The 26,060-nt window shown below is 44.3% G+C and overlaps 1 protein-coding gene and 1 long non-coding RNA gene across 2 annotated transcripts; one reads left to right on the top strand and one right to left on the bottom strand.

Annotated features, from left to right (window-relative positions):
* Positions 1-6,190: 6,190 nt before the first annotated feature.
* Positions 6,191-8,548, top strand: Ccdc185 (coiled-coil domain containing 185). Its single transcript, XM_052736676.1, has one exon. The coding sequence runs from the start codon at positions 6,224-6,226 to the stop codon at positions 8,090-8,092; it is 1,869 nt and encodes a 622-aa protein (XP_052592636.1). The 5' UTR covers positions 6,191-6,223; the 3' UTR covers positions 8,093-8,548.
* Positions 8,549-9,648: 1,100 nt separating this feature from the next.
* Positions 9,649-23,090, bottom strand: LOC128110094 (uncharacterized). Its single transcript, XR_008218035.1, has 4 exons — positions 21,164-23,090; positions 17,857-17,913; positions 11,213-11,247; positions 9,649-9,824 (listed from the first exon to the last, which is right to left on the bottom strand). It is a non-coding gene; the product is annotated as an uncharacterized LOC128110094 (long non-coding RNA).
* Positions 23,091-26,060: the final 2,970 nt, after the last annotated feature.

The raw sequence follows: 26,060 nt of genomic DNA, 5'->3' as shown, positions 1-26,060 counted from the left end.
ACTTTAGCAAAAACAGGGGGAAAAAATGATAAAAGACTCAGAGTTTTGGGGCTGGAGAGATGGCTCAGAGGTTAAGAGCACTGGCTGCTCTTCCAGAGGTCCTAAGTTCAATTCCCAGCAACCACATGGTGGCTCACAACCATCTATAATGAGATCTGGTGCCCTCTTCTGGCCTGCAGGCACACATGCAGGCAGAACACTGTATGCATAATAAATAAATAAATCATTTTAAAAAAAAAGACTCAGAGTTTTAAAAAGTTCCAACCAGAATATTCTTTAAAAATACAGACATTTGTTCAATATATTGTCCATGTTATTTATATTGAGAAGGGTCACCTTATTAAGGGTAAAGTTTGTCCTGGGTGTAACAATCTAAAGCACATATGGTACTATAGAGCAAATGACTATCACATAATTTGGTTTCTGCGTCACTGTTGAGTGACCTGATGACTGTAGTATTATGCCCCCCCCAACCTCCCTCTCCCGTGGAATTTAGCTCACCCTTGGCTCTGAACATACATGCGTTCTCCTTTACTTCATGAGAATCTGTTAATTACCATCTCTAACTAGTAACTGGGTTCAGGTTCCTAGTGTGGAAAGTATTAAAATCTTAGGCTGCAGCAGAACTACAAGTATTTAAAATCCTCTCTGCTCTGGTCCATGCACACACATTTCTCTGTGAGCAGCCTTAGCCTGGAAGGTCTGACAGTGGAAGGCTGGGTAGGTGGGTGCTATGTTGGGTGAGAGAACCCAAATTCCAGTTCTGGATCCTCTGCCCACTACCAGCTTCATGAACTCTGGAATCCTCAGTCCGTGCCTCTGGAAACAGCAGGCCCTGCTCAGCGTTGTCATGGTCAGGTTTACAGATGGAGCACTCAGAGGCATGTTCACGCACATGCTTGGGGTGTGTCAGCCATCATTTTTACACACACAACCTCTCATCCACATGGAATATTTGCACTGTGATTGTTTCCATGGCAACTTAACTTGCCTATTTCCAGGTTCTTAACCTACTATTTTCTTTCTTTCTTTCTTTTTTTTTTTTTTAAGGAAGAAGAAGTTGTTTACAGGCTAGAATGTTCATGCTTAGTGCTCTATTAGCATAAATACATCCTAAGTTGTTTTTCATTTATCTCCCTGAGTATTTGTATGCTTTTTCTATTGCTCTGTGTTACTGATGTCTTGAGTGAGTCCACTGTGCATTGCAGGCACACAAAGAGAGTGGCCCAGGCCCGGGTTTTTAGGTATTGTTACTTGGGGCCGTGTGTTTTCCTGTGTAGTAAGGAAACAGTGGAGGTAGGGCATAAAAGAACCTAAATCCTGGGTCATAAACAGCATATCATAAAGCTGAATTTTGAAATTTATAATTTGCTCTACCATCCAGGGATTAACAACAAACAAACAAACAAAACCAAAAATCCTTCTGACTTACGTTTTATCCTCTTAGAAAAGGTGACTTTGGGGGCTGGGGGGATGGCTCAGTCAGGAAAGTATTTGCCTCAGAGATGTGAGGACCTCATTTTAGATCCCCAGTCCATACATAAAAAGCCATGTTTGGCAGTGTGCCCCTGTAATCCCACTGATGGAGAGGTGAAAGCCGAAGGCAGGTGGATTCAGAAGCTCAAAGACCAGCTCTACTAGCCTAGCTGGACAAATTTCTGGCTAGGGAGAGACCCTGTCTCAGATGAAAGATGAAGGGTGCCTGAGGAATGATACTCAGGTTTGTTCTCTGACCTTCACATGTACGCCACTGTATACGTGTATACACACACACACACACACACACACACACACACACACACACACACACACCCCACAAAGAAAACAGATTTCAAAGCAATACATTTATATAAAATAAAAATTGCTGTGTACTGAAAGCTTTTATTTACAGCCTGAGCACTGGGAAGTTTTCAGTGTTTAGAGCAGTTCTGCCCAACAGAAACAGATCAGGATGGAGAGAGGTTGGTCAATGGATGCTAAGTAACAGTCATGTGACAGCAAAGGCCCTCCAGAGCTACAAACAGTAGGTGACTATAGATAACAGTTGGGTACTGTACATGTCAGAAAGGGAGACAAAGAGATTTCCCAACTTCCACAACCAAGGGGTGATAAATGTTTGAGGAGACATATTGGTTTATCCTGATCTAAACATCCCATGATGCATGAATATATCAAAATATTACACAGCATCCCATGAATTTGTAATTTTTATGTGTCAGTTAAACTTTAAAAATCTCTTTCACACAAAATAAGTATACCATAATGTATATTACATCTACATATATGGAAATTTAAATCTCCTAGTTCATATCAAAACAAGAAGCATGAAATTAATTTTGATAATATATTGCATTTAGTCTGATGGGCTTGAAATACCATCATTTTAAATGTAACCAGTGTGAAATAAAACGCATTAATAGATTGGGCTATTCTTTGTGTTACATTTTTAGATTCCAATATATATTTTGCTTGTATTTGGTTGTATTTATTTCTGTTTATTGTGTATACCAAGTGTGTACCAGTGGAGTCCAGAAAGGACGTCAGATCCCCTGGAGCTGGCGATAGTTGCCCACCATGGCTGCTAAGAACAACACTCAGGTCCTCTGCAAGAGTAGAAAGTGCTTTTAACTGCTGAGCCATCTCTTCAGCCCACAGGAGTATATATTTTATACTTAAGCACATGTCCATTTGAACAATCTGTGTTCAAGTGCTCATACTACGTGAGTATCTAACTAATTTCTCCCCTTTAACTTACCAAGCATTAAGAGCTAGGCAGAGAGAGAGAGAGAGAGAGAGAGAGAGAGAGAGAGAGAGAGAGAGAGAGAGAGAGAGAGAGACAAATAGGGGAGAGAGAGAGGGGGAGAGAGAGAGAGAGAGAGAGAGAGAGAGAGAGAGAGAGAGAGAGAGAGTTTTCAAGTTTCCACAGGAACCATAAGCACACAGAGCACACCTCCATCCCATGGATTCACTTGTGGGGTCAGAGCATATTTTTCAACCCTCCAGCAAATTAAGAAGGAAGACCTAGGTCTTCCTTTGGCAGAAGGCCACATTCTGAGACACAGTGCAATCCGTTGGGGATTCCACTACCAAATAAAAAGGAGACTGGTGGTCCCAGCATCGAGGGGATGCTTGGCAGCTTGGCGTTCACAAAGCATCTCTTTCATGTGCTCCTGGGAATGCTGACATGACTGGTGCCTGGGGCCCTCTAAGGATCGTGGGAGGATATGGAGACATAGGTGTGGTGTGCTCTAAGGCCTAGAGCCACCCCACCAGGCCCCTCAAAAAGTTTCCTTTTTGTGTTCCACTAATTTGTCCCAGACATTGGGTCTATGCTGCATTTGCTAGCCATTAAGGATTAACTATGAAAGGAAGACCTTCCCTCAGAGAGGGTGTGGCTGGGCCTTTCTACTGGTGACCCAGATATAAAGAAGCCTGAGGAAAAGGCAATGCACCTTGCTGGCCTTTGCTTCTCAACAGGTGAGTGTCCTCTGACCTTCTGACATCCTTGTGCACACTGTGACATACTCGAATTCATGAACACACACAAGTACACAGGGACCTGAGATGATTTTAGTGCTCAACATTATATTTATTACACTTTGTGTGTGTGTGTGTGTGTGTGTGTGTGTGTGTGTGTGTGTACATGAGTATGCCACAATGTGTATATGGAGGTCAGAGCACAACTTGTGGGAGTCACATGGCTCTTTCCTCCCACCATGTGGGTCCCAGGGATCAAACTCAGAATATAAGGCTTGGCAGTGAGCACCTTCTCCTTGGCTCTCCTTTTATAAGAGCTGTATGGACTCAATGTGTGGTCACCACAGTCATGGTGAGTGAGAGCCATTGCTCCTGGATGGCCTTGGCTGGCTGTCTCACACAGTCTTCAAGCTTTCAAGTATCTTTTGACATTGTGGCACTCTGTTTTCATCTACAAAGTTCATACTCGAAAATTGAGTAATGGCATCACACACACACACACACACACACACACACACACACACCAAACAAACTTTTAAGTAAGTCATCAATTTTATATTGGGCCATAGTTATAGCTATTAGACGGGCACATTTGGCTTGAGAGCCAGAGGTGGGATGTATCTTCACAAATAAGCCAACAGAAAGAGCTTTACAAACTAGATCTTGGTATCCTGAGCACCAGGAACGTTCCTGGCATCCTTAATATTGCCTTAAGACCAATCAGGTACATTCTGACTTGAGGGAAGTCACTTTTGGTCCTGACCACTATCTAAGTCTCCTAACCTAAATCAAAGGTAATTCGATATTCATCTTGCTCCCTAGGACCATACACCTGCCAGTGAGTCCCTAAAAACCAGCACACAGTGCTGGCTGTGCCTGCTACGGCCTTCCATCTCACAGCATCTTGAGGCCAATTCTCATAAACTGGAGTGATGTTCTGGAACAAGGGCACTAATCCCATTTATGAGGGTTTCACCCTTACGACTAAACTCTCTGCCAAGGGCTCCTACTTCTTAATGCTATCATGGTGGTGATTAGATTTCAAAGCATACTGTTTGGGGGGGCATACATTCAGACCATAGCAACCCCAGATGAGGAAAATGGCAGAATCCCAGAGTTTGGTGTGTCAGTCCCCGAGAGTTGCTGCTCTCTGCTGTGGGATGGTCTGTATGTCAAATGTGTTGCTGATTGGTCAATGAACAAATCACTGATTGGTCAGTGGCCAGGCAGGAAGTATAGGCGGGACTAACAGAGAGGAGAATAGAGAGAACAGGAAGCTGGGTGAGAGAGACACTGCCAGCTGCCATGATGACAAACAGCATGAGAAGATGCCGGTAAGCCACAAGCCATGTGGCAAGGTATAGATTTATAGAAATGGATTAATTTAAGCTGTAAGAACAGTTAGCAAGAAGCCTGCCACGGCCATACAGTTTGTAACCAATATAAGTCTCTGTGTTTACTTGGTCGGGTCTGAGTGGCCATGGGACTGGTGGGTGACAGAGATTTGTCCTGACTGTGGGCCAGGCAGGAAAACTCTAGCTACAGCTCTCTACACTTTATCCAAACTTTGGTTAAACTGCATTAATCTAGTAACTCTTTTCTTCAGCTAGAAATCTGCAGAAATTTTTGTAAGCTAATACATTAAGTGTTAAAACTTTTAATTGGAGCTTCGTAGGGCAGCATTTATCAAATGCATTATGGTGCCAGGCTGTCCACACATTTCATTTCACTTAACCTTCACCATGGCCCACCCAGCTTTCCTGAACTCCAGGATCATGGAAGTAACTTGTCCAACATTGCATGGATTGAAAGTGGAAGACTGGGACTCATTTGCCTCTCAGCAAGGGGAGCGGGGTGAGGGATTCCCACAAAAGTGGAGAAAAAAAAAACAAATGGCAAATTAATGAAATCTTTGGGGGGCTATTTCAAAACAGTGTGGACAAAATTCATGTTCTGATAAAAGCTGTGACTGGCACATGAGATGAAAGTCCGAACTGCCTCTTGCTGTCTTAAAGTTTACAAAGGTTAACATGGAAGCATCCCTCGGGCTTGCTAAGGCCCTGACCAGGGTGCTTCCTAGGCTGTTTCCTTTCCAGGCCTTGTGTGGCTCAGTTGGGAATAGTGAGGGAGGGGAGATGCTTGGCCAGTAAAGGGAGCTTTCTCCAAGCTTGGGTTTGATCCCTGGAACTCACAGGGTGTGAAGAACCGACTTCTGCAAGTTGTCCTCTGCTGCCCACATGCCGGCCATGGCTTGTACTTGTCCATACACAATAACACACACGCACACACACACACACTAAAACAAATGTAAAAATAAAGAGATGTGACTCCGAGGATCAGCACTCCCCTCGGTCCTCTACACTACAGTTTGGCCCTCCCTGTCACTGTGTTCTGTTTTTAGCATGGTGTGCCCTTGGCCCAAGGGCTCTCACAAACCCACTAATCCAGCAAGCTAAAACACTGGTGGCATCACTATCCTCATTTCTAAATACCACCCCTGATTTCCTAGACTTCCAACCAGCTCCTCCGAGGCATCTGTTCGCCCACTCTGCCCTATCTCATCAAAGCCCCTGTGCACCAAGGCCTTCAAAGACCTGATGGCGCAAGGACGCATTGTGAAGTGGCGGGAGCGTCACAGGCCACGTGGATCCCAGGACCTGAAAGTGGGGTGGGTGTCCTCAGTGGCCCCCTGGAGGTCCCCCCCCCCCGACCTTCGTGTAGACTCTGGGCCCGCCGGGAAGAGAGCATGGCCGGCTTCCACCTCTTCTCCCCACGGTCCTATGGGGAGCTTGGGGAGCCCTCGCCCGGTAGAAAGCGGGAGTTCGCGGCACGGCTGGGCTGGCCTGAGCCATCCGTGAGTTCCTGGGCCCGGACTCCCGGCGCTGAGACCGAGACCGAGACCCGGGTGCCCGGGATACACCAGAAATGTTCGCCCACAGGGCGGCCCCGCCGGCGTGGGTATATCGCCTTTCCACGAGAAAGCCACAGTTTGACACACGTGGCCCGGAGACCCTCGGACCGCGCCAGGAAGCACAGGTCCGGCAGCCGGCGCCTGGAAGAAGCCTGCGGCGAGGCACCGACCAAGTCCGGCAGCACCTGGCAGCAGCTGCAGCAGCCGGATCAGCCCTACCCGAGCTACTCTGAAGGCCCAGGAGATTCGTCCCCGCCATACCCCGGGGGAGCTTTCAGCCCCCAGAGTGCTGGGACTTTGCTTTTAGAAAAGACACACAACAGAGACCGGTGGGCAGTGCCGGTGTGCAGACCTGTAGATCTCTGGTCCCCTTCCTCGGTTCTCACGGACAAGTCCTCGGTGCACTCCCCAGAGTTCGAGAAGCAACCCGCTTGTGTGTGCACCCAGAAGAGGGGTAGTGGTGACCGGACTGAGTCCTTCGCCAACCAGTACTCCCAGCCCTCCGCCTCCTGCAAAGAGACGAGTAGCCAGCACGCTCAGGTCCTCAAGAGCAAGCTGGACGAAGCGGTGATATCCTCCAGGGACCAGAAGATCGTGGCCCTGGTGCTGAGCCGGCTGAAGAAGGCCCAGAAGATGCGAGAGCTGCAGCAACAGGCCGCAGTCGCCTGGGAGGAGCTGAAGCGCTCAGACCAGAAAGTCCACCTGACTCTGGAGAGAGAGCGCAGGCTGCTGCTGCAGCAGAGCCAGGAGCAGTGGCAAGGACTGAAGGAACCGCACAAGCCACGGAGGGGCCATGAGCCGCTTCACCAGGGCCGGGAGCAGCCGGGCCCGCGGCGTGACCATCAGGCGAAGAGCACCATCCCGTCGGAGAGCGAGAGTGGGTGGCGGGTGCAACCTGACAACCCGGAGAACCACCGAGGCCTGGACAAGCTAGACAGGGTGCAAACACAAGCTGAGCACCTCAAACAGTGTCAAGTGCAGCGTCTGCGGGAGCAGGAGAGGGTGCTGCAGAATCTGCGGGACCTGAACCGGCTGCAGCTGCGGAAGAGGCTGGAGGCGGCCTGTCATAAGAGGCAGCAGCACCAGGCGGAGAGCCATAAGAAGGTTCAGGAAAGCAACCTGAGCTCACTCGTCAACTACCAGGCACGCAAGGTTCTCATGGACTGCCAGGCCAAGGCGGAGGAACTCCTCAGGAAGCTGTCGCTGGAGCAGAGTTCCCAGCGTCCCCAGGACATCCAAGAAAGTCTGGTTAAGGAGAGGCACCGAGAGCAGCAGGGGAAGGCAAAAAGGGAGGTAGAGCAGCTCCAGCGAGTGAGGTGGCGTGCGGAGGAGGCAGAGGAGCAGCGCCAGGTGAGCAAGCGGATCCTGGCCGAGCTGGCTGAGCAGAAGATCAGGCAGGCCAGGGGTCACACGCACAAAACCACCAGCGACAGGGCGCAGCACCTGGAGGAGCTGAACATCCTGCGTGAAAAGAACCATCAGATCTTGAAGTTGAAAGCAGAGAAGGAGGAAAAGAGTCACATTGAGGGCATCAAGGAAGCCATCAAGAAGAAGGAACAAAGGGTCCAGCAGATGACCAGAGGGAAAGACCCCATCTTCCAGGAGTTCCAGAAGGTTTCCCCAGCCTCCAAGGCAGACCGCTGCTTTGACCACGTGGCAGCAGAGGCCCCGCTGCCCATGCACCAGCAGAGTGGAAACTACTGAGAACCCAGGAGGAAGACGGCAACAGCCCAGCAGCCAGACAGAGATGTCATCCTGCGATTCCGCTTTATAATCTGATTTTAACCGTGCATTGATTTTTAAAAAATATATAAAATAGCTGCAATTTCCTCCCATGAATTAGTTCATTGATTCACTTGGGTGGTATAGATGGGGTTGGGGAGAGAAAATGGGGGAGGGGGGCAGGTGTGAAAATTGCTTGGCTTTTGAGTTTTGAGGTGAAACAGAAAACATTCATTTGCCTTTCAAGGAATCTAGAAGCACACATGAGGCTGGAGTTAGAGGAGCCAAAAAAGAATGTACAATTGGCCGTGGCGCACGCCTTTAATCCCAGCACTCGGGAGGCAGAGGCAGGCGGGTCTCTGTGAGTTCGAGGCCAGCCTGGACTACAGAGTGAGCTCCAGGACAGCCAGGGCTACACAAAGAAACCCTGTCTCAAAATACATATACATACATATACATACATACATACATACATACATACATACATACATACATACATACATACATACAATGTACAAATATGACTTGGTAAAATTTTGTCCTAATCTACAGCTTTAGAAAGATAAAATGTGGAGGGTGAGAGGCCTGAGGAGTCTCCAGCGTAAAAAGCAAAGGTGGTCTAGGAGATTTTCTAAGCAACTAGATTTGGGAATCTTGTATATTCTAATTCTTTCTGAAGACTCAGTGGTGCACTTTTAAGCTTGAAAGCCTACAGTATAGAAATTCTTTTAACCTAGTGTTAGTTGCAAACCACGATTCTCTCTCTCTCTCTCTCTCTCTCTTGCTTTTCTCAGATCATTCCACGGAATTGATGTTCTGTGATGAAATGAATGTGGTTTGGTTTTTTGTTTTGTTTTGTTTTTTTGTCTGTCTGTGTGTGTGTGTGTGTTGTTTTGTTTTGTTTGGTAAATGGTTCCATAGTTCCTCCCAGACTGAGGAGTTCTTTGGACATCCCTACTCATGGCACTAAATGTCTATGATCCACCAGGACTGTGTCCCAACTGTCCCACCACAGGCATGGTATCTAAGAGCTCAGTGAAACCCAGCCAGCACACACCTGTAATACCAGCACTGTAGGCCAGCCTGGGCTGTGACATAGTAAGTTCCAGGACCAGCCTGGGCTACACAATGAGGCCTTGTCTCTAAGAGAAAAGAAATAAACCACTAGAATATATCTGGTCTTTCTTGGAGTAGGGGTGGAGGATGGGGGGAATGAGGGTAGGGGGTGGTGGTGGGGGTTGCTCCCATCCAGCCGTACGCATCCAGGTTCTATTGGCATCTTTCTCTTCCCCTCTATTTCTCTGTCTCTTTTGAAGGAGGCACGTGATGTCATTCTGTCTACCCACATTGTGCCTAATTAGCTTAACTAGGCTCTAAATGAGTGACTAAACATGACTCAGTAATAAGACTTTTTAAACATAAGGAGCCAGCAGCAATATAAATTAACCCATCCTGTCTCTCAGCTTCTACTGAAAAACCAATGTTTTCTTTAAAAAAAAAAACAAAAACAAAAACAACCAACCACCTTGATGTAAAGTTATTTTTGTTGTTGTTGTATGTATGTGGGGGAGGGTACACATCCCACAGTGTCCATGTGGGGATCAGAGGGCAACTTTACGTGGGTTCCAGGGATTTGGTTCAGGTTGTCAGGCTTGCATCACTGAGTAGCGACATCTTTACCGGCTGCATCATGTCATCAGCCCTATTGCAGGATCTGTATGAAACAAGGAAGGGAAAAGATAAGAGGGTAAGTGTCATCAGAGGACTTTTGTCTTATTAGTAACTGTGAAACAGCATCAGACATAACCAGACCAGTAATTTTGTACTGATGTCAATGTGACATCCATTCTGTTTTTATAATGGAAATCAAACCCTTGTCCCTATCCTGTTTTCTTCCTCGGTCCTAGGTCCCCCACACCTGCTGTCCTTAAATAGGCCTGCTATAGCACCTCGTTTCTGTACTCAGACATGCTCACAGAGACCCCTGTTCAAAAATGCAAGCACTCACAGATCAGGCCTCAGTTTCAATATTACTATGTTCATGTCCAAGTTAATCCCATGTTCTAGCCATGGCAGCAGGCTGTCTAGGTATTCTGTTTAATGCTTAAGATCTTTCAGATCAGCCTTGACATGAATCTGGGGTTTCCTGTTAGTCTGACTCTTTGTCTATAAAATCGGAAGTAACTCATTCTTCCCAGGCGTTGCTGTGAGGGATAATTAGATGAAAACATCTATGCAAGGTGTTTGGCAAGGTAACCCAGAATCTAATATTCTATAATTCAATACTGTGGCTCTTATTATTAATATTGACACCTGCCAGTGTCAACCCCACCCCTTTGAGTTTAACGCCTTCTCACCAGCTACTTCCTCCCACCATATCCCAACTGGTTCTCCCCGAGCACAGCAGCCATGCTCTGTAAGGAGTATCACTTTGAAATTTAATCTTGGTTTCCTAACCAGACTACATGCTACCCGAGGCCAGGGCCAGTGCCTTATACTTCTTTATGCTCTTGCTTAAGGTTGTAGTCAGTACAATGTCCAAGTAGAAGACATCAAGTGGATGTTTTCACTCCAAATCCTCTCCCGTGTTGTCCTTTGCTCCAAGAAATAAATGCAGACTCATTCCTTTGTCTAACCTTTCTGGAAACTACCACCAAAACAGTCTATACAAGCTAGAGCTGACAGAAGTGAAGGAGACTTTCCCATCTTTTAAGTACAGCTAAAACCCCTAAATGTTTTGTGTGAGACAACTCTACAAAGAGACAGACTGGCCCTAGACTTCAGGAGCCAATTAAACCCACACGGTCCTGAGTTCCTTGAGTTCTCATTTTGTCTCGTGTGTTCCAGATCTGTGAGTTGAAGAAATACTAAAATATGGACAGAAGTCCCAGCACAGCCTGGTGTCTCCAACCAAAGCCCCAGAACTACACAACTCGAGCTAAATTCCACGGGCAGACTACGGCTTCACCTTTGCCCATGCTGGCAAAGACTGAACAGGGAAATGGTGTGCTTCCCTTACCAGGTTGTGATAAGGAGGCACCTTCCCCTGTCTTAGTAATGCCGTCAGAAACTGCATAGCAGCTTAGGCCCCTAACTACTTACATCTCAACTTCCCGCGATGTGGTATCACAGGAAGCCTGGAAGAGAGTAAAAACTTTCATTAGCATCCAGCAAAAACAAGACTGCACATCTCATCCCTCACCCATCCACCTTGCTATGTGGGGAGCAAGGCGGACCTCCTGCTTCTCCTGGTCTGCCCCAGTATCAGTTGAAAGAGTGTAGAGGAGGCCCAAGGCTCCTGTCCCCTCCCAGAAATAAGGAGGAGTAGCTCTGCTCCCTTCGGTTGGCAATGGCTATGTGAGAAAGTGGATTTTTTACTCCTGCTCCTCAGTATGAGGCAATGGCGTGTTGTATTTCCTGGGGTGATATCAGAGAAAGTCAGATGCAAAGGACATTTTAAATAAGGTCCAATGAGTCTTTTAACGGAACAAGTTGTCTAGGTTTTTATTGAAAATCAATCTACAAAGGACCAAGACTATCTCAAACTGAATGAGAAAGAATTCATGTATGCCAAAAGAAATGTTGGAGTTATCCAAAACCCATTTATAAGCAGTTATAACAACAACAACAGCAACAAAAAAGCTTCCAAAAGTGATTTTGAGCACACTTAAAATCGGCAAGAAAATCTCAGCAAAGGCATAAAACGTATAGAGAAGAATCAAGTGAGAAAAACGTGAGTGGAAGGTGAGCTACACCAACCAAAACTCTCAGATGGCTCCATATGAGAAGGCTCTTTCTGTGCAAGCCTGGGGACCCGAGTTTGACCCCACAAAGTGGAAGAGAACCGATGTCACAAAGATCAAAAGATCAATGGCATGGCTTCATCAGCAGAACGAAAGGAGTGGAGGGAAGAAGCCGTGGCTGAGGCAGAGTAACAGAAAGCCAGCAACTCTGGGAATAAGAGAGATGTGAGTTTTGAAAATGAGAAGAGCCTCCTGCACTCGCAGAACTGTGACAGAAGAGTCAGCATTCATGGTCTGGGAGTCTCAGGAGGAATGCAAAAAAAGGGACCACCTTGGAAAAGCACTCAGGAAAATAATAGCCCCAAATATTTCAAAGTTAGTGAAGTTGTGCCAAACTAGGGAGATAGAGACAGGAGGATTTCAGGGTCTTGCCAGCCAGGCAGCATAGCCGAGTGACTGAGTTCCAGGTTCAGTGAGACACCCTGACTCATACAGAAGCTAAGAGTAATCCAAGAAGTACTCGGCATTAACCTCTGGCCTTTGTGCGTGTGCACATATAAGCACGTATGCACACATGCACCCTATACACACCCACAAGAAGTCCCCAACATCCAAGTTCTTGTTATCTACAAGAAACATATCCCACTGGCAAAGACACATCCAGACTGTGAGTGGAAGAATGGAAATTAGTACAGCAAATAATGGGAGCCAGGAACAAGCAAAAATAGCCACACTTAGCATTTAATGGAGCAGACTTCAAGCCAAAATTAGAAGAGATTAAAAAAAATAGTCACTACAGATTACTAATGGAAACCATCCATCAGAAAGATATAACAATTGTAAAGATGTATGAGCCAAATACCGGAGCATCAATTTCATAAAAAACACATTGCACATAAAGGTTCAGAAATATCCAGACACAAAATTGTGGGTAGTTCTAATACCCCATTCTCATCAACAGATAAGACATCCAGACTAAAAGACACCTCTGAAAGTGCCCCACAGATCAAATGGACAAGAGACACCCACAAAACACTTCTCATTCAATGTACCCAGCAGCCCATGGAATTAACTCTAAAATAATACTTTAGGTTATAAAGCAAAACATATGATACAAAAGCTAAAATTATTTCTTAGTCTTTTTACATCATCATGGAATCAAGGTGGTGATCAACAGAAACAGGAACTTAGAGGCACTGTGCAAACACATATAGAGTGAGCAATGTGCTCTTGATCTGTAAAGAGCGGCTTGATCTGTAACGAGCAGTAAGAGTGAAGGAGTGACAGTCTTCTAACAAAAGTTCAGGGTGTAAAGAGTCCCTGCTGAATTTCACCAGACCTTGTAAGAGTAGAGGCTCAAAGTATGTACTGAGTTAAGACTCAGTTGAGTAATAAGGCAAGAATCGTAAAATGGACACAAATAGGAAAGGATGATCAGATGATACGATCCTATAAGAACCCCAATGATCCCACCAGAAAAATCTTAGATCCGCTAAGCACATTTAACAAAGTAGCAGGATATAAAAATCAGGACTGGAGAGATGGGTCAGCCGTTAAAGGCTCACAACCAAAATCATAAAAATCAGCAGCTTTCCTGTATATAAATAATGAATTTACTGAGAAAGAAATCAAGAAAAAATACTGATTCACAACAAACTAAAAACAGTGGGAATAAAAAATATAACCAAGAATAAGAAAGACTCTACAATGAAAACACTGGAGAAAAAGTATTCTGGAAGGTGGAAAGATGAGAGATGGCAGTGTTTCTGAAAGTGAGCTACAGATTCACTGCAATCCACATCCAAATCCCAATAACATTCTTTAAAGAACTAGAAATACACCCTGAAGTTCATATGGAAGACCAAAAATAACTAAAGAAAAGTCATGCTGACTATCATCATATCTGATCTGAAATTTTACTACAGAGTCATAGTAACAAAAACAGTCGGGTAGACCAATGGAAGAGAAGACTTAGAAATTAACACATGAGCACAGTCATCTGCTTTTTAACAAATGTACCCAAGGTGTCGAGAAAATACCTCTTCAACAACTGGCAGGGGGGTGGGGGTGGGTACTGGATATGCACACATAGTACAATAAAATTAGAGCCCTACCTTTCACCCTGTACAAAGTTATTTCAAAATGGATCAAAGATCTTCACATAAGACTCAAAACTCTGAAACTTCTAGAGAAAACCACAAGTGATACAGTTCAAGATACAGGTGTAGGCAAGGACTTTTGTAAAGGGCTCCAATAGCTCAGAAAAGAATGGGAGAAGACAAACAGCACAGTAAGAAAATAAAACCACCAACAGAGTGAAATTTCCCAACAAAATGGGAAAATCTGACTATCTATACTGCTGATTGGTGAATAATATCAAGAATCTATAGAGAACTTTCTTAAAAACTCACCCATACCAGCCAGGCGGTGGTTCCACACGCCTTTAATCCCAGCACTCGGGAGGCAGAGCCAGGCGGATCTCTGTGAGTTCAAGGCCAGCCTGGTCTACAAAATGAGATCCAGGATAGGCACCAAAACTACACAGAGAAACCCTGTCTTGAAAAACAAAAACAAAAACAAAAAAAAAATCACCCATGCCAAAACTTCCAGCCCATAAATGAACAGTGAATGGCTCTCAAAAGGAGAGATATAAATGGCCAGTAAATCTGTAAAAAAAAAAATGTTCAATATCCTCAGTCATCAGGAATTAAGTAAGAAGTTGAAAATACACCGGAGGTGGGTCTCATCCCACTCATACCAGTTGTCATCAACCAATCCCATGACGGAATGTTGTCAGGCCCAACCTTGCACAATTCTTGTACTGATAACACAATGTCTGCAAGCTCACAGGTGCACTAGCCTTGTCATGCCCAGAAGACAGCCTTTCACAGGGCTCCTGCCCTGCTCTGGCTCTTCCCGCCTCCTCTTCCATAACATTCCCTGACCCTTGGAGGGAATGGCATGGATGTTTCCTTTAGGGCTGGGCACTCAACAGTCATGCGACTGTTCTCGGCACTTGGACCATTTATAAGTTTCTGCACTGCCCACTGCCCACTGCAGAAAGAGGCTCCTGTATGAAGGCTGAAATCAAAATCAATCTATAGGCATAAACATAAAAATTTAGAAGACAGTTTAATAACGCATCCATACAGCAAAACAGTTTTCCCCTTAGCATCTATAATCTCACTAGTTATGGGCTTTTAACTAGACTTATGTGGCAAGGCATGACTTCTCCACTGCGGAACCGGTCTAAAATCTAATCAGAAAGCAGTTCCTTACTCCCATGTCTTAGTTCTCTATTGCTATGACAGAACACATGACGAAGAGAAACTTAGGAAGGAAAAGATTTATTTCATTTTACACGTTCACATTTCAGTCCATCATTGAAGGAAGTCAGGACAGAAGAAATCAAGGCAGGAACCTCAAGTCAGGAGCTGAAGCAGGAGTCATGGAGGAGTGCTGCTTACTGGCTTGCTCCTCATGGCTTTCTCAGTCTGCTTTCTTATACCATTCAGGATGACAGGCCCAGAGGCAGCACCTTCCCCAGTGGGCTGGTGCTGTGGGATGTCTTTCTGTGAGCTGTGAATATGTGCTGCTCTGATTGTTTGATAAATAAAGCTGTTTGGCCAATGGCAAGGCAGAATAAAATTAGGAGGTGCATTCAAACTGAAGAGACAGAGGAAGAGAAGGGTGAGGGGAGCCGCTGCGAGCCGCCGCCAGGAGAAACAAGATGTGAAGGTACAAGTAAGCCACGGAGCCACGTGACAATGCACTGATTAATAGAAATGGGCTGAGTTTTTGTAAGAGCTAGCTAGTGAGAAGACTGAGCCATTAGGCCATACAGTTTGTAATTAATATGAGCCTCTGTGTGTTTACTCGGGACCGAGCGGCTGTGGGACCAGGTGGGATACAGGAAAACTTCCAGCTACATTTGGCACCCAAACACAGCAACAAGAATTTCCACCCCAAACCTGAGAAACCTTTAAAAAAAGATTCTAAAATGGAGCTAAAAACAGCTTCCTAGTTGTGTCTCTCAGGCAAGCTGTGATACAGAGATGCCGCCTTGAGCACGCAGGCTTGACCTACAGCATGGCAGATTACCGCTGCAGTACACAGAGGTGACTCTAAGCTGTGCCATGCACTGCATGGTGGATTTAGCTTTTGCTAGTACAGGCAAAAAAAAAAAAAAAAGTTTTTTGGGCTGGGCTACACGCTACTGGATGGAGGCATAGGCCCACTGCTTCCCAGAGTCAGCAGAGAGCATGGCTCCCAGAGCTGGTGGTAAATGTACTTCCACCATGTTGGGAAGCTGGGGTCGGGGGGAGTGGAGTCAATAGCCAATGTCGCCACAAAGCTTAACAATTTAAAATCTCTCCTGGTCAGAGAAGGATTATAGATTCACAATAAGACAGATTCAGATGAAATAAAACTCTAAACAGTTTACAGTGTGTGTAAAATGTACATAGGCTTAGAAGAGAGAGGAAAAAGAGCATAGGCAGTTATATAATGAAGTAGTTTTAAAAAATAAAGTCTTTAAAGAGACAGTAAAAGTAATATAAAAGTTAAGCCATGTAAAGATGAAAATTACACAGAATCTGGATTGTGTTGTCTTTGGGATTTTTAACTGGAGAGACATTTGATTGTAAAGTCTGCTGAGTTAAACAAATATATATATTTTAAAGGTACCTTGACTTCAAGATTTGGGTCTAAGGATATGTTACTTTGGAAAGGAGGCTCTGCTTTTGTTTCCACAGGAAGCAAGAGGCAGTGGATTTGTTCCAAGTTAAGATAGATCAGATTTGATCAAGTGAGACCTCCTGAACCTTGACAGATGGTATCTACCTATCAACAAAGGTTATAGCCAGTTTTCCCAGGACTTGACCATTATCTCAAATTTTCTCAGGTTCTTCATAAAATTGCCAGCACCCCATTCAGCAGGAAGTAGTATGAAAAACTACGCCCAAGTTCCCAAAATATTGTTTATAAATATTTATTTTTATTTGAAGGGGGTTGATTATAAATGCAATTTCTTTCTAAAGAAGAAAAGGGGATATAGATACATTAGGATGAAAGGGTAGATTATTGAATCTACTTTTAAAGAGCAACAATTTATTTGAAATGTTTTACATTGCTATGGATTTTCGTTTATTGATACAAATTTAAAGTTATTTTGCTATTATATATATATATTTCTACTCTTGTTTAAGGTATTATGTTTATGTAACTTATTTAAAATTGTAATATATAATTAAAAATACAGAATAATTACTCATCTATGATAATCAAACTTATAGTCATGTTAGTTAAGGTTTCTAGATATACATAGATGTATTTCAATTAGGTAGATAATCTTCAAACACTTCAAAGACCTATAGACTATGGCACTGAAAATGTTTTGAAAACAGACTTTTCTGGACAATGAGACATGTCTGCTCTACAGAGTTGCCCACAGGTAATCTGACAGAGGCATTTTCTCAGTTGAGGTTCTTCTTCTCAGATGACTCTAACTTGTGACAAGATGACAAAACTAGCCAGGACACCCCATAACAGTCCTGCCACTCTTGTACCAGTGGACACATCTTTGCCTAGCAGGTATTGTAGCACTCAAGGTTCAGAGCTGGGTAAGACAACTGATGACTTTCTCCCTCAGCAGCCTGCATAGTACCAAGCACCATGAAAGCTAGCCAACACTGAGAGAGCTTCCAGTTCTGCTCTAGCTTAACATCTCTATATGCTGGATCCAGGGAGTGTGGTGTCTTCAGCAACAGAGTCTTACCATATAGTTCCAGTGGGTAACCAAGAGCAGTGGCAATAGCCTGTACTGTTTTGGGGGGTATCAGGAGCCCTTCTGAACAACAACTCATAAGGAGGTATCCCATGCCTAGAATTTCATTTAATGAACTATTACTTCTGGGGGCAACATTCAGGTCTAGCTTTAAACACACACAAACAAAGCTACTCTGCAGCTGACATTATACCAACAGTGGATGCCTTAATGCTTACCCCAAACCAGACACAAGGCAAAGATGTCCATTTTCACCACTCTTAAGCAGCACAGTGCTGAAAGGGAAAAAATGAAAATTAGAGGCATATAAATAGATGGGAAGAAGAAATAAGTCTACCCCTCATTTGACAGAAATCTGGTCATTTATGAAAGTCTACATAAATGTTCAAGTACTAGGAAGTCACCATGTTAGGATAAAGATTGATGTACAAAGATTGGCAGTAGTTCTACATAAACCAATGAAATGCACATCACTGAAATTTACAATACAGTGTTGTTTACAACTATCTAAAAATGAGAAATACCCAGAAGTAAACATTAACTGTCAGAACATAGTCCAAGAATGGAGCCATGTGAAGGTATTCTGAGAGCTTGTGTGAAAACTCCAAGAAAACAAGACAAAAGTCTTGTGATTTCTGTTCCTTCTAAACATGGGTTTGTTCTTACAATGTGCTTTTGTGACCCTTCCAGGTACAGTCAATAGAAGTGGGTTTACTTCAGATTGCCCATTATCTTACTTTTATTATTCAAAAAAAAAATGTTTCTAAGCATGTCGGTGCTTGAGTTTGTCTGCAGCTTGAAGTCATATGAACTTTGTACCTGTGACTTTGCTCATCCCTCAGAATATAAATTGTCTGATGCTCCAAATAAAGTTGGCTACTGCATGAGACTTTAGACTGCCTCGTTTTTAGACCCCACTCTCCCAGGTCCATGCTGACGTGACATAACAAAACACATATAAAACTTGTTTGCTGAACGTTATGAAAAGTTGATGAAATAAATCATAGAAGTAAGTACACGATGAGACCTTATCAAAAGGCTCAATACAGCTATGCCTTGTTTGCATTTCCTGTTGCTGTGATAAAACACTCTGACAAAATCAACTTAGGGGCATTAGGGGTTTGTTTTAGCTCACAGTTCTGGGCTGCAGTCTATCACCGTAGGGAAGCAAGGTAGCAGAAACTTGAAGAGGTGAGGTATATTAGATCCACAACCGAGAGAAGAGAACTAATGCATGTATGCTTAAGCTCAGCTCACTTTCTCTGCTCTTACATACTTCAAGATCCCTTGTCCAAGTAATGGTGCCACACACAGTCTTCCTACCTCAATTACTGTAATCAAGACAATCCCTCATAGACATGCCAACAAGCAATCTGATCTAGACAATCTCCTTGAGACTGTCTTCTGAGCTGATTCTAGATGATGTCAGTTTGACAATTAGAACTAACCATCACTCAATGTCAGTTCTCCATGAAAGTAATATACAGATTTACTGAAATTCTTGTCACAATCCCAACAAGATTTTTTGTAGGTATAGATAAGATAATTCTAAAATTATCAAGTTGGTGCAGATCAGAAACATCCTCTCTACTGCCTACCTTTCATAGTACTGGAAGATGCTGTGTAGGCTGCTGGAGGGAAAGTGATCAACAGTCTTACCCAGTTATGTACCCTGTGAACTGCAAATAATGACTGGTATGATAAGATATGTTCATGGGTGTAATAGTGGTGCCAATGTTATAGGGGGTAGGGTAACCAATTGCTTTCTGATTAGATTTAAGGCCTGATCCACAGGAGAAAACACATCGGTGCTGTGAATCTGGCCAACAGCACATGGCTGGGGAGCTCATAGGTGAACTACTATTATTTTGCTAATGCACATAGTATTAGTTTGTCTTCTAAATTCATATCACTCTATTCATAGATTAGTGCAGCCCTCAGACCTCATCAGAAAAGCATCCTTTGTGGAGTAGGGTAGATGGTAGCTAACGTAGAAACTCACAACTGGTCAAAATAAAGAGAAGAAATATCGGTGGAGGGCTCAACTGCAAATGTTGCATCTGTCTCATTCCCCCTTCCCAAGACTCGTGGACCATAGTGTAAAAGGGAATCAGAAAGATTCTAAGAGTCAGAGGTCCAGAGCAGAACAGTGTCTTCTGGATGGGACAGGACTGCTGCATTCATGAATTCACAGCCACTGTGCCTGTAATCTGCACAAGATCAAGCCAGTCAACATTCTAGCATGGCATGGGAAGGGGTTTATGAGTCCTTGACCCTTAGTGAGGAACAATGGAAAGTTGATGGCTTCTCAGGGAGAGAGTCAGTTTTCTTTAAGGGTGTGGCTTCTAGTACACTGACCATGATCCAGTGGATGGCACCACACTTAGGAATATTTGGGCAGCACAAACTGCAGTAAATGGTTAATAAGAAGAAGACATAAAACTGGGGTCAGTTGGAGGTGGGGTGTATCGGGAAGGAATTAGGGGGAAAATGGGAGTGAATATGATCAAATACATTATATATGAAATTCTGAAAGAATTTATTTTAAAAAACACTTCAAAAGAAGCCACAGTAAGATCATATAATTTGTCAAACAAATTTGTAACTAAAATAAGACACAGTGGCAGCATCAAATACTGGCAAAGAAGCAGAGACACGGGCCACTCACACGTTGCTGGTGGGAATGTAAAATGAGTGAATCACTCTGAAGGTAAAGTGGCATTTTCTTCAAAAACCAAGAATGCAACCACCACACTATGCTCCCCAGCAACACCACCTCACCATGCTCCCCAGGAACACCACCTCACCATGCTCCCCAGGAACACCACCTCACCATGCTCCCCAGGAACACCACCTCACCATGCTCCCCAGGAACACCACCTCACCATGCTCCCCAGCAACACCACCTCACCATGCTCCCCAGGAACACCACCTCACCATGCTCCCCAGGAACACCACCTCACCATGCTCCCCAGGAACACCACCTCACCATGCTCCCCAGGAACACCACCTCACCATGCTCCCCAGGAACACCACCTCACCATGCTCTCCAGCCACTGCACGGTAGAACAGTTGTCAGAAGGAAAGCTCTGTATGCATCTGAAAGCCTCTAGAGGAATATTTGTAATAACTTCAATTGCAATAGCCCCAAACATATCAACCCAGCTCTTTTCCAGTTGCTGGTTAAATGGATTGTGGTAGGACCAAAAAGGGCTTGCCAGACCTCATCAATGAAAAGTAGCCAACGATTGCTACACACAACAAGATGGATGAGTCTGAAAGAACCATGCTGAGTGAAAAAAGCCAGTCTGTAGGGGCTACACAGTATGTGGTGCCACTGAAGGAGCATAGCTGAAGTGACAGGACTTCAGAAATGGAGACACAATTAGGAGTTCCCAGGACCTAGATGGGATAGAGACAGGGAGACACACAGGTAGCATGAAAACTTGCCGGTATTCTACATGTGATTTGTACCATGTAGAAGAAGTTAACATGGGGGACTGTAGAACATGTTCAAGAGCTCACCGAAGTATTCCTGAAGACACAGATGAAGATCTGGAGCGATGGTTCAGCAGAAGAGAGTGATCCCTGTTCTCCTAGAGGATCCAAGTTTAGTTCTCAGCACCACACCTAGTGCTTACAACCTGGTGCAACTCCGTCTCCAGGGCCTCCAGGGCCTCCAGGGTCTTTGGCTCCCTCTTCTGGGTCCCATGGGCACCTGTATGCTCAGGATTGCATGAGTGCATACACAAGCATGTGTGCACACACGTGAACACACATATGCATACATTTAAAAAATCTATGAAACTGAAATGATCTCAAAATAATAATTAAAGGAATAAAATAAAACTGAAATTCCCATGCTTTGCATGTTGTGGGGAGGACCTTAATTGCCAAAAAAAAAGAAAAAGAAAAGAACTAGACTTGGAATAATGTTTATCAACACAAAAAAGCCATGCCTTGCTAAGACCTCAAACAATAGCCTTTGCTATTGACTAAAATGGAATAATGGAATCTAAGCTTCTTAATAATATTTAGATCAGTGGAATGTGACCCAGGAAAAGTGAGTTTGGTGAAAATAATTGTTACCAAGTAAAGTCCCCAATAACAGAGTCTGTAATCGGTCATGTTGACTATTGCCCAAAGCCCTAATCAATAAATGCAATTGATCTCAACATAAGGAATCCTTTGTTAATTAAATGCAAAAAAAACAAAAACAAACAAACAAAAAAAAGCCAGAAACATTTGCAAGCACTCATCCATCTTGTAACTTGGTCATTTAGAAAGCTGATAGCAAAATTGAATTGGCTTAAATGAGTTGTGTTGAGAAAAAAAAAATCTCAATTAAAATGTAGTAACCTTGTTTTTGAGACTTAAACATTTGCAGGTAAGTTTATATCAGATTCAAATGAGTGGGGTTGGTGTATCCTACCCTCTAATAGCCAAATCTTATCCAAGGCTTGGCATGTTCCGGCATTTACCTGTTTATCTGTCTTGCTTTTCTATGGCACATGCATTATGGTCTTTCATAGCTAAGGGACAGCAGCATAGCAGTGAGGTTGGACAGAACTTTTTTGTTATTTCCTTAAGTAGTAGAGATGGGATTTGAACCCAGTTCTTTTGAACCCTGCATCCATTTTTGCATCTTGCTTAGCCTTTTTAGCAACTTAATCGTTAGGATACTGGTTCTGAAACCAAACTGCCCGTGGTCAAAGTGAAGCTTTAGCCCCGAACCCAGTGAGTGATCTTGGGCAAGGTTCTTAACCCAGCTGGGAGGAGCAATCTGCTGCGGGATGATCTGTATGGCAAGTGTGTTGCTCTGATTGGTCAATAAATAAATCACTGATTGGCCAGTGGCCAGGCAGGAAGTATAGGCGGGACAAGGAGGAGAATAAAGCTGGGAAGTGGAAGGCTGAGTCAGAGACACTGCCAGCCACCATGATGACAAACAGCATGTGAAGATGCCGGTAAGCCACGAGCCATGTGGCAAGGTATAGATTAATGGAAATGGATTAATTTAAGCTGTAAGAACAGTTAGCAAGAAGCCTGCCACGGCCATACAGTTTGTAAGCAATATAAGTCTCTGTGTTTACTTGGTCGGGTCTGAGCAGCTGCGGGACTGGCGGGTGAGAGAGATTTGTCCTGACTGTGGGCCAGGCAGGAAAACTCTAGCTACAGTAATCTCCATTGTCAATTCGACTTCATTTAGAATCACTCAGGAAGCATGTGGGTGCTTCTACAGAGGTAACTGTCGTACCCTGGTGTAGGCAGCCCTGGAGTAGGCAGCGGTGTGAGCCTCTGCCCTGAACTGAGTCAAAGGGGGAAGGCAGAAAGCTACCCGATCACCAACACTCATCTCCCTCTGCTTCTTGACTGCAGACACCACATGCTCCTGCCACCTGCCCGCAATGCCCTCAATGATGAGGTACTTTCTCAACCTGGGAGCCCAAAGGAACCCTTCCTTCCTTCCTTCCTTCCTTCCTTCCTTCCTTCCTTCCTTCCTTCCTCCCTCCCTCCCTCCCTCCCTCCCTCCCTCCCTCCCTTCCTCTCTCTCCCTCCGCCTTCCTTCTTTCCTTGCTCCCTTCCTTTCTTCTATGTATCAGTTTCTTCACACAATCAGAGGACCTAAGCACACAATTTTTAGGGTTGTGATGTTTAAACAGGTGAACGTGTGAAAGGCATGTAGAGCACGACGACGACGGGGATTCTGTGTTAGTTTTTATTTTGAAATATTCCTTTGAGGCCAAATTTTAACAGTTAAAATCTGATTTGGGGACCAGGGATGTAGCTTAGCGGTCAAGAACTTGCCTAGCATGTGTAAGGCAAAGAGTTCAATTAATAGCATTGCAGTGTGTGTGTGTGTGTGTGTGTGTGTGTGTGTGTGTGTGTGTGTGTGTGATCTGTAAGCACAGCAGAATTTGGGAAAGATGAATAACAACCTTACACTTCTCACATATTAGAATACACGTGCCTTTTACACTAGAACTTTAAAGACTGAAATGACTGTTAGTTCAACTTAAATTGATAGTTTCAATTTTGAAGAAGTGATTTGGCTTTCAGTTTGTGATATGTTTCACTTCTGACTGTACTGAGTCAGTTCAGCATCGAGCCTGGATTTACCGGTGTTCTCACAGACATTCGGACTCTGCTGCGGTCCTTCATGGTGGGGAGAGGCATGCTGATTTTACCTCTTAAGATTCTCTCCCTAGAAGAGGTGGGGATATAAACGATACCAATCCTCCCTTCCTACGGCCTCAACGACAAACTACAATTTAATTCCACTGAGCTTCACCCTGGGAAACCAGTGAGTTTATTGGGGTTGTTTGCAGAGCACGGCAAGGGGTCACACTAACAGGGGCCCGGGTGACCCTCCAGCAGCCCACAGACAAGTCTTCACCAGCATGGACAGTGGCCTCCCCAAGGCTGCGTAGGGGAAGTCTCCTTCCCTTAGTTTCCCCTACCCTACGTACTCTAGGCCCTCCCTTAGGATAAAATGCACACAAACGGGGTGGCGGAGAGGAGGCTGGAGACTCAAGGGAGGTCCAGAAGCCCTCCTGCCTCCTCCTTCTAGGAGGGAGTGTCATCATGCGCTTTATAAAACAGTCAAGGCTGACCTGAAGATGGAGCTTGCGCCGTAGGTACTGGTCCATCCCGGAAATGATCAGAGGCAGAACTTGCCTCCTTTTGTGTATCTTGCATAATCAAGTCTTCCAACAACAGGCTTTTAGAATTATTTTTGAGACATCGAGCCTTTGCCAGTGGATTTTTGTCTTTTAAAAAAATTCAGAGATTTCTGGGTATTTTCCAATTTTATGTCTGGTTAAAACCAGAAACATTTCTCTTTTAATAGCTCTTGAAACAGAATAGTTCTATTTCCAGATAATTTCCCTGTGTTTCAAAAAGAGTTATTGTTTCACTTTGATATGACAGATGTTCAGACTCAAAGGAGCTGGTGGGTCAGATGTACTGGCAAGTTGATGTTTTTGAGGTTACGTAGAGGTGAATTAATTGTCTAAAAATCAGAGGACCCACTCCAAAAACTTCTGAATCTTATTTCTCCCATTGGTGTACCTGTCATCCGTACTGGGTGAGTGATGCTAATCCCTACAACTCCCAAGTCTTTCCCAGCCTTGTAGGTGACATTTGGATGGGGGACTTAGGTCCCGGTGGTGTCACAGTCCTCCTCCAGCAGTGTGGATGTACCTGTGGCCAGTGACTTACCTTCGGAGTCATGTCATAAATAGCTCAGCTCAGAATCAAATATTAATCAGACCTTAATTCGGACCATCTCCTTATAGTAAAGGAAATGGTCACCAAAAGCTTTAGGCTTATTATGCATATCATTTGTAACCCAAACGAAGACTTCCATTCCTTCACTATGGAAAAGTTGAGAAAAGACTTGGATTTTTGCAAATGTGGGTCGTTAGCACCTCAGGCACAGGACTGTAATTGTCTCAGCCTTGACACTGGGCCTTCTGGGATCCTCATCAGAATGGGGGTAGCGTTGGGAAGAGTGTTTAAGGGATGTTAAATCGGCTGAGAGATACTAGACAAACTTCAGGCCCATGAACTAGCCACAGTGGTAACATAGAAAAGTGCATTCCGCCGGGCGGTGGTGGCGCACGCCTTTAATCCCAGCACTTGGGAGGCAGAGGCAGGCGGATCTTTGTGAGTTCGAGGCCAGCCTGGTCTAGAGAGCGAGATCCAGGAAAGGCGCAAAGCTGCACAGAGAAACCCTGTCTCGAAAAACAAAAACAAAAACAAAAAAAAAAGAAAAGTGCATTCCTCAAACAATATCTAGCATCAGTTTAGAACCGGCTTGGAGAAATGAAGTGTTTTCCTTTTTTCTTGGACTCCCATACTCTTTTTCCCCTTCGCTAATGTGAAAACATGTCCAGACTCCAACTTCTGACAGTGCAGATGACAATGTATCTCCCTTCAGAACAGCTACTTCACTCACTAACTATACTGCTGGCATTACAGACCTAAGGAAAGCTTCCCAGGGAACACCTGAGTCTGGAAACGTCAGGGCAGAATTCTCTGGGAATAAATGCAGATAATAACACAGCAAAAGGCAGAAGGAGTTGATGCTGAAATTCCCGGTTGAACAGAGGCCCTGGGAAGAGATGCCCAAGTCCAGGCTCACAGAATCAAACACAGATCCATTCTGGAGACAGCAACCCTAGAATAAGCGCTCAGATTTTCAACAGATTGAGTCAAGTATGAACTGACAACTCTGTTAATGAAAGGGTCATGAGTGATAGAGACAAAATGGATGAGGACTCATCCTAGTTTGAAATATCAGAATTATCAAATCAGAATAGAGAAAAACCAACATAAAAGGAAAAAATCGAGACAAGTAAAAAGCAGAATTTAAAAATATAGAAAAAATAAAAGCAAATTTTTTTTTTTGCTATTAGAC

Source organism: Peromyscus californicus, unplaced genomic scaffold, assembly GCF_007827085.1.
Source record: "Peromyscus californicus insignis strain IS unplaced genomic scaffold, ASM782708v3 Scaffold_14__1_contigs__length_90479793_seg_2, whole genome shotgun sequence".
In the NCBI taxonomy this organism is placed as follows: domain Eukaryota; kingdom Metazoa; phylum Chordata; class Mammalia; order Rodentia; family Cricetidae; genus Peromyscus; species Peromyscus californicus.
The sequence above is the reverse complement of the archived record's forward strand: the minus strand, read 5'-3'. Positions and strand labels throughout refer to the sequence as shown.